This window comes from Cebus imitator, unplaced genomic scaffold, assembly GCF_001604975.1.
Source record: "Cebus imitator isolate Cc_AM_T3 unplaced genomic scaffold, Cebus_imitator-1.0 Scaffold323, whole genome shotgun sequence".
Taxonomy (NCBI): Eukaryota; Metazoa; Chordata; class Mammalia; order Primates; family Cebidae; genus Cebus; species Cebus imitator.
The window spans coordinates 2,496,629-2,505,138 of NW_016107638.1; the positions used below are offsets into that span (position 1 = coordinate 2,496,629).

Genomic DNA, 8,510 nt, shown 5'->3' on the forward strand with positions numbered 1-8,510 from the left:
AGAAAAAAAAAAAAAAACAGAAGAAGAAGAAAGAAACTAAAAAACAGATTTCACTTTACAGAAAACAACACAACGTTTTTGGGGTGGGGTGGGAGGAAGGAGAGCATCAGGAAGACTAGCTAATGGATTCTGTGCTTCATTCCTAGGTGATGGAATGATCTGTGCAGCAAACTGCCATGGCACACGTTTTCCTGTGTAACAGACCTGCACATCCTGCACATGTACTGCTGAACTTAAAAGTCAAAGAAGCAAAGAGAAGAAAGCAACATAACTCACAGTCGACAGAATCACTAAGCTCAGGGCTGAAGCTTTGTGACTGCATAAAAGAGCGGCAACAGTCAGTGACAGCCTTTCAAAGGTCCCTGCTGAGCTATCAGGGGTCCACCTTGGGAACTGAGGTCTCCCACCAATGGCCTTGTGAGTGCCCCATCATAGAGGCACATCTGCAAGCCCCAGTCAAACCACCAGATGAGACTGTAGCCTCATGGGAAACCCTGAGACAGACCGCCCAGCTAAGCTGCTTTTGAATGCTCACAGGAATTATTAGATAACAAATGTACTGCTATAAGCAACTAAGTGTGGGGGGTGATTTGTTACATAATAATAGATAACCAATACAGTATATATATATATATATATATATATATATATATATATATATATTTCTAGGAGAATATACGTAAGAAAATGGTAACTGTGGGTTGCCTCTGGAAATGAGGAATAATACAGTGAGGATAAGAGGCGAAGACAGGCTTGCTTTTCATACCGTACCACTCAGTTACATTTCACTCTACACTGGGGTAATTTTCGTGTATTACCTGAGAAAATAAAGAACACATAGTAAGATGTGCCCATATATGAAGATACTGTTCAGAGAGGGCTCAACGTCCTAAGGCACAGGAGGCAGGAAAAACAGCTGGAGCTTAAATAAGGTTTGATACAATGTAAAGAAATTTTTTTAAAAAATCACCATTAACAAAAAACTTCAAAAATTTTTAGAAGTGTGACACATTTTGCTGACCAAAATTTAATTCTGGTGTGTTGATTTCTGGAGCTAATTTTGATCCTCAAATGACATGCTATATATTCATATATTACCCTTAAAATAGTGCAGCACAAATGCTACCACTACTGTGTCATTTAATTCATGTTTGAGGAAAGTCACTCAGGCTGAACAATAACAAATATATCTGTCTTGCTTTATCTGGTGCCTCGTATACTCTCAGTAAAGTCAGATGGGTCTTCACAGTGTTAAGAAAAATGTTCTGCAGTCTGAAAATAAGGTCAAGAATATAATAAGAATAAATAAGGTGCACATGCATTTTCTTGCAATGTTCTAAGACGCCACATTTAAAAGTGTCCACCAGAGATTAATTTTCTGAGAGAGTGTATTGTTTTTTGACTTCATTATGTACTATTAATTGAGAGCTCACATTCTGTGAAGTTACATTAAGTCATTTGAAGCCTCGTGTCAGGGAGAGATGTAAATCATTTCTGTCCAGTAGAAAATATACTTCCAAAGCTTGAGGCCCATTGCCTTGTTGGATGTTAGTCAGTTCTGCAACTAACCTAGTGAATTTACTCTGATATCCTTTATCAAATTGCTGATTTAAACTGCAGTTGCTCAATGTGCTTTAAGCTGGTTTTAACATCTTAGTAGTTTCCTCATAAATTGATGGGTTGAATAATGTCTTTCATAATTGCTCTTTTATATTTGTAAAAGAATCCTTTTGAAAAAATATATTTTGAAAGATGAAATATGCACTGAAAAAATTCAGGGCCAGGCTTATGTCTGTGATCCCAGCACTTTGGAAGGCTGAGGAGCATGGATCACTTGGGCGTTGCCCCAGTGGAAAGGAGTTCAAAACCAGCCTGGGCAACAATGGTGAAACTCTCTCTCTGCAAAAATAAATAAATATTAGGGAACATGGTGGCCTGCACTTGGGAGACTGAAGTGGGAGGATTGTTCGATCCCAGGAAGTAGAGGTTGCAGTGAGCCGAGATTGCATCACTACACTCCAGCCTGGGTGACAGAGTAAGACCCTGTCTCAAAAAACAAACAAAATTCAGATGATACTCTTAATATGGTAAAAACAGCTTCAATACACATCCATTCTTGATTGACATAGTTATAACATTTAAGAAAATTATGCACTAAGAAAACAAATCAAAGAGATTATTGCCTGTCTCCCATTTCTGAATTGAATAAATAGGAGACATTGTTTCCCATATTATTGGACATTGCAGGCACTTCTGGTTTTCAGTATTTCAGGTATTTTACTTTTGAAGAGAAAGAGGGTTACCTTGCAAAAGGCGGCCTCCCCTATAGAGATGAAGAGCCAGGGCAGCCTCGCAGTTCTCAGCCAAGATGAGGTTTGCAATCTCAGATGGGCTTTCAAAGTCAAAGGCATCTCTCAGAAGGCACACGTGCCCTGCAGCCTCTAGATGGGCCCTTTACCAAAAAATAAAGAGAAAGGAGAGGAAGAGGGGAAAATGTTAATATGTAACAGGATGCTGCTACAATTAAGTTTTTTTTGTTTGTTTTTTTTGAGACAGAGTTTCACTCTTGTTGCCCAGGCTGGGGTGCATTGGTGTAGTCTTGGCTCACTACAACCTCCACCTCCTGGGTCAAAGCGATTCTCCTGCCTCAGCCTCCCGAGTAGCCAGGACTACGGGCACACATCACCACGCCTGGGTAATTTTTTGTATTTTTAGTAAAGATGGGATTTCACCTTGTTGGCCAGGCTGGTCTCAAACTCTTGACCTCAAGTGATCCACCTGCCTTGGCCTCCCAAAGTGCTGAGATTACAGAAATGAGACACAGTGCCCAGTTGCTATGATTAGGATTTTACATCAATTCCATAAGATTAATTGTTTACTGAATTGCCCTTTGTAAGCACCCTGCCTCAAAATACAAGAGAAGGCCCAGAGTCAATGACATTAACCATTCATCTGGCAGTCTCAGATACGCAGGACTGTGGCTAGGACTGAGGTCACTGGAAGGAAGGCCGGTTCTGGAGGCCTTGACAGCCTTCAGCCATGGGACACCTACTGCCCTTTCCAGTGGCATTTACCACACCAGACTGCTCCTTTTCTATTTCCTTAATTCCATGTTTTATCTCCTGTCCCTGAACTGTAGTATCTAAAGATTGTTTTCAAGCCTCTGTTGCTCAGTTCTCTGAAAAGACTTCAAAAGTCACCTATTAACATAGCTTCAAAAAATACTTCCTGTTCTTTCCATTCTACCTGCCACACACACACACACACACACACACACACACACACAGTATTTATGTCTTTCAAACATTTCTCTTTCTCTCCACCTTAGTTTAAGTTTCTGGTAACATAAATATAAAATACAAACCTCATAAACAAAAAAGAAATTTTTTCAAAAGTGACAACATAAAATCAGAAGACAAATGAGAAACTGGGGAAAAAACTATTTACAACTCTTACTAAAGGAAAAAAGTTCATCTGCTTAATATGTAAAGAGCATCCGTAAATCAATAAGAAAGAAGAAAAGCTAACAACACAATACGAAAATAGAGATGAAGGCTGGGTGAGATGGCTCACGCCTGTAATCCCAGCACTTTGAGAGGCTGAGGCAGGCAGACTGCTTGAGCCCAGGAGTTTGAGACCAGCCTGGACAATACAGTGAAACCCCATCTCTCAAAAAAAAAAAAAAATGAGTGGAGCATGGTGGCACATTCCTATAGTCCTAGCTACTTGGAAGGCTGAGATGAGATGGCTGCTTGAGCCTGAGAGGTTGAGGCTGCAGTGAGCCATGATTCTGCCCCTGTACTCCAGCCTGGTGATGGAGTGAGACCTGTCTCAAAAAAAAGGACCGGCCTCAGTAGCTCCAGCCTCTAATCCCAGCACTCCAGGAGGCCGAAGCAGGCAGATCCCTTGAGGTCAAAAATTCGAGACCAGCCTGGACAACATGGTGACACCCCATCTCTACTAAAAATACAAAAATTATCCGAGTGTCGTGGCGTGTACCTGTAATCCTAGCTAGTAGAGAGGCTGAGGCACAAGAATCACTTGAACCTGGGAGACAGAGGTTGCAGGAGCTAACATTTTGCCACTGCACTCCAGCCTGGGCAATAGAGTGGGGCTCCATCTCAAAAAAAAAAAAAAGAAAGAAAAGGGAAAAAAAAAAGAGAAAGAAGGGAGGGAGGGAGGGAGGGGGATAAAGAAAAATAGAGGTGGGCACAAAATTGCTGTCCATAGAAAAAGAAATACAACTGAGCTCCTGAACAAAGAAAATGATGCTCAACATCAGCCATCCTTTTAACCCAGAAAATCTGTAAAGATTAAAAAATTGACCTGGGGCTTCCTGAAATAACCACTCCTGTACATTATCTGTGAGAGAACAAATTGATACAACCTCTCTGGTGGGCAATGCAACTGCAGCTAGAAAATCTGAAATGCACAAGCCCTGTGACCAAATAACTCCACTTCTAGAAATTTATTCCAAAGATACACTTGGATACATGTGCAAAAGCACGCATCCAGGAATACACGCTGCAGCTGTGAAGCAGCAAAAAGACTAAAAAACGACCTCAACGTGCATCCAGGGCACTAGTTATATTATGGCAGGTGCACCTAGTCATGTTCTTTTGCCATCAGAAGAATGCAGTAGATCACTACGAAGTGTTAAGAGTGATTTTCAACATTCACTATTGAAAGTGAGCAAAGTGAAGATACTTTTGTGTATATACACTGTGTACGCATAGAATACCTCTAGAAGGATACAATAAAAAGAGATAACAATGACTGCGTCTAAAGAGGAGAATCAGGTGGCTCCGGCTTGTAACCACAGCACTTTGGGAGCAGAGGTGGGAGGATCACTTGAGCTCAGGAGTTCAAGACCAGTCTGGACAACATGATGAAACTCTGTGTCTACAAATAATTTAAAAAATTAGCCGGGCATGGTGGCATGCACCTGTGGTCCCAGCTATTTGGGAGGCTGAGGTGGGAGGACAGATGAGTCCAGGAATTCAAGGCTGCAGTGAGCCATGATCGCGCCACTGCCGCCTTGATCTCAACAGACCAAGACCCTTTCTCAAAATGAGAGAGAGAGAGACAGAAAAAGAGAAAGAAATAAAGAAAAAAGAGACACACAAGCTTTTGTATCGTCAGGTAGTTTTCATCACATGCATGTATTACCTTTGTAAATTGTTTGATATGTGTGTGTGTGCGTGTGTGTGCGTGCATGCGTGCATGCACGTGCATACACAACAATCAGCACCACATCTCTTTTCTGCTAAAACCTGCAAAGAGCTCCCCGTATGCAGTTCAACTGTCAACCACATGAGACTGGGGCCCATTTCTGTCCTGCTTAGGGAATAAATTTATGGCTGAACGTGTCTCTGGGACAAATGCCTCAGCCCAGGACACAACTCACCCTGCATGGCAGAAGCACACTCCACTCCAACCACCCTCCACGACAGAACCTGTGGCAGATCACGCTCCCTTCTCGAGTCTCCACGCCTCTGACAGGACAGGTCCTGCTGCCAGCTCCTTTACGAGAACTCTCCTGACAGCCCCAGTTCCCACCACACCACAGCCTCTCAAACCGCCCCCCCCTTTTTTTTTTGAGCCTGTCTCTGTCGCCCCTCTGCGCTGCATTTATATGGAAGATGGAGTCACATCTTAATTAGGGCATTGATGACAAAGTCAGGAAGTACATGAAAATCAAGTACACTTAAAATCACCCTTGACAATCTCTTAAACCATCCAGACGGTACCATAGAACGAAGTTCAAATCCAACCCAGCCTTTTTTTTTTTTCTTTTAACTCCAGCAAGGAAATAGTTACGTACTCAGCTGAACACCAGGTGAATTAACTGGTGTGCATTTAGGGGCAATATTGCACAAAATCCTGAGGACAACGAAGAAGAGGAGGACAACGATGAAGATGGTGGGGAGGAAATGGGGAGCTCTCAAGTCTTCAAACACCGTGATCACAAAATGACCAAGTTGCTGGTGCCATGGGAGCCACAAAGAAACATTAGGTTGGAATCTTCTGACTCACAGACTCACACTGACCCTGGGGCACACGGTGAGATCCTACATTGTACTAGCATGTGGATATTTTTGTCTTTCTTCTTTGGTTTCCTTTTCATAAAGTGTTGCAACATCACTGTGCAAATAAAGAACAACTACGGTCTTGAGACTTAAGCTGGTCTAACTGCTGAAGTGCACCCTGTGTCCCGAGCCTACCACTTTCACGCTAATTTGATCCTGTCGTTGTGGGTGAATAATGTCCCTTCTCTCCCCGCCAAAACTAGCATCCTTTGGAAACGCTGAAGGTAACTGACCAGCAGAACCAGGAAAGATGCCGGCAGCAGTTGATCTATTAGCTCACTTCAGTCTAAAACATGTAAAATACATCACACAAAAGTCAGGATTCAACATGCTTCTGACCATGTCTTGAGCCTATTATGGGTGAATAATTGCTATTTTGTGTTCTTCGTAAAGCTCTAAGAAATGAGAACTCAGAAATAAACATGGATAGAGGAAAAGGGGGCTGAATTCTACTTGGAGAGTCGGTTCCTGAGAGACTCATGCAGAGTCGACACAGCAGAGCGCGTGGAATGCAGGCGGATACATAGAGACAATCAGTGCTTCCTGATTTGTTAATTTTTTTTCTTTTCTTTCTCTGAGACAGAGTCTTGCTCTGTGGCCCAGGCTGGAGTGCAGTGGTGCGATTTCAGCTCACGGCGACATCTGCCTCCCAGTTCAAGTGATTCCCCTGCCTCAACCTCCTGAGTAGCTGGGACTATAGGCATGCACCACCAGGACTGGCTAATTTTTGCATTTTTAGTAGAGATGGAGTTTCACCATGCTGTCCAGGCTGGTCTCAAACTCCCAACCTCAGGTGATCCATCTGCCTCAGCCTCCCAAAATGCTGAGATTACAGGCGTGAGCTGCCGCGCCCGGTCTATTAAGCATATTTTTAACTGGCATTTTGATACTAACTTTGTAAATTCATAAATATTCTAACTATATTTTTTAATCTAAATTCTCCATGAACTAAATCATGCCCTTGTTTCTGGTTGACTTGAAACACCTTTAAATGAATCTATGCTTTCTCCTAGAAAGTAACAATTCAACTAATAAATTCACTGAGCACCTATTATGCCCAAATAATTCTGGTTTGACTTAAAAAGGCCTTCTTGAAAACAAAAGCATCTCCCATAAACGAAGGGACTTTGAGCATATACTTGGCAGGTTCACAAAGAGAAGAAGCCTCTGTGCGCCCCCGACTCAAGAGTCACAGACATTCTGTGGCATCCCCCAGCCGGCAGCCATCCTTTTTTACCTGAGTGTACAGTAGAGTTCGGTCATTTCTCTGTGTGTGTGTCTGTGTGTGTGTGTGTGTGTGTGTGTGGTTTGTCTGAGACAGAGTCTCAATAAAATTTGCTGGAGTGCAAATTTGTTTATTTTTTGAGATGGAGTCTCACTCTGTTACCCAGGCTGGAGTGCAGTGGCCTGTAATCCCAGCACTTTGGGAGGCTGAGGCAGGTGGATCACATGAGGTCAGGAGTTCAAGACCAGCCTGGTCAACATGGTGAAACCTTGTCCCTACTAAAAATACAAAAATTAGCCATGAATGTTGGTGCACACCTGTAATCCCAGCTATTCGGGAGACTGAGGCAGGAGAATTGCCTGAGCCCAGGAGGCAGAGGTTGCGGTGAGCCAAGATCACACCACTGCACTCCAGCCTGGGTGACAGACCGAGACTCTGTCTCAGAAAATAATAATAATAATAAAGAATACAGATGGGAACTTTTAAAAAAAAATGCAAAAATGCAATCACCTAACAGGCAAAATGACTAGATCGGAAAGTGTCTTAAACTCAATTGTCAGTTGGGGTCAGATGAAATGAATGAACTGGAGGTGAGGACGGTGAAACCATAAAGGCAGGATGAGCTCTGCACCAAACCAGAGGGGATGTCCATTTGCAGGGTCAGGCCTCCACAGCCCAGTAAGATCAAGAAAGCCACCTGCAGCAGCTGAGCACTAAAACCGTGCCTAATCCGAAGAGAAATGTGCTCAGTGTGAAAGACACACACAGCTAATTTACACATGCACATGTGTCATATATATTACTATTTAAACATAAATGTATAAATTATATGTATACACATATTTATAATACATATTTCACATATGTATTATAAATATTTTAAATATACAATGTATTTCTAAATAGACGAGGCTGGGTATTGTGACTCAAAACTGTAATCCCAGCACTTCAGGAGGCCAAGGCGGGTGAACGGCTTGATCCCAGGAGTGTGAGACCAGCCTGGGCAACGCAGAGAGACCCCGTCTCTACAAAAAGTACAAAAAGTCGGCCGGGCGCGCTGGCTCACACCTGTAATCCCAGCACTTTGGGAGGCTGAGGCAGGTGGATCACAAGGTCAAGAGATCGAGATCATCCTGGTCAACATGGTGAAACCCCTTCTCTACTAAGAATACAAAAAATTAGCTGGGCATGGTGGC

General features: G+C 42.8%; 1 protein-coding gene across 1 annotated transcript in view; it reads right to left on the bottom strand.

The window, feature by feature from the left end:
• The window catches only part of GLT1D1 (glycosyltransferase 1 domain containing 1), a 124,751-nt gene that overhangs the window by 103,764 nt on the left and 12,477 nt on the right, over positions 1-8,510 (bottom strand). Inside the window, exon 2 of the mRNA XM_017504531.2 lies at positions 2,304-2,452. Within this exon, the coding sequence (XP_017360020.2) occupies positions 2,304-2,452 (149 nt within the window). The remainder of the gene's footprint in view (positions 1-2,303; positions 2,453-8,510) is intronic.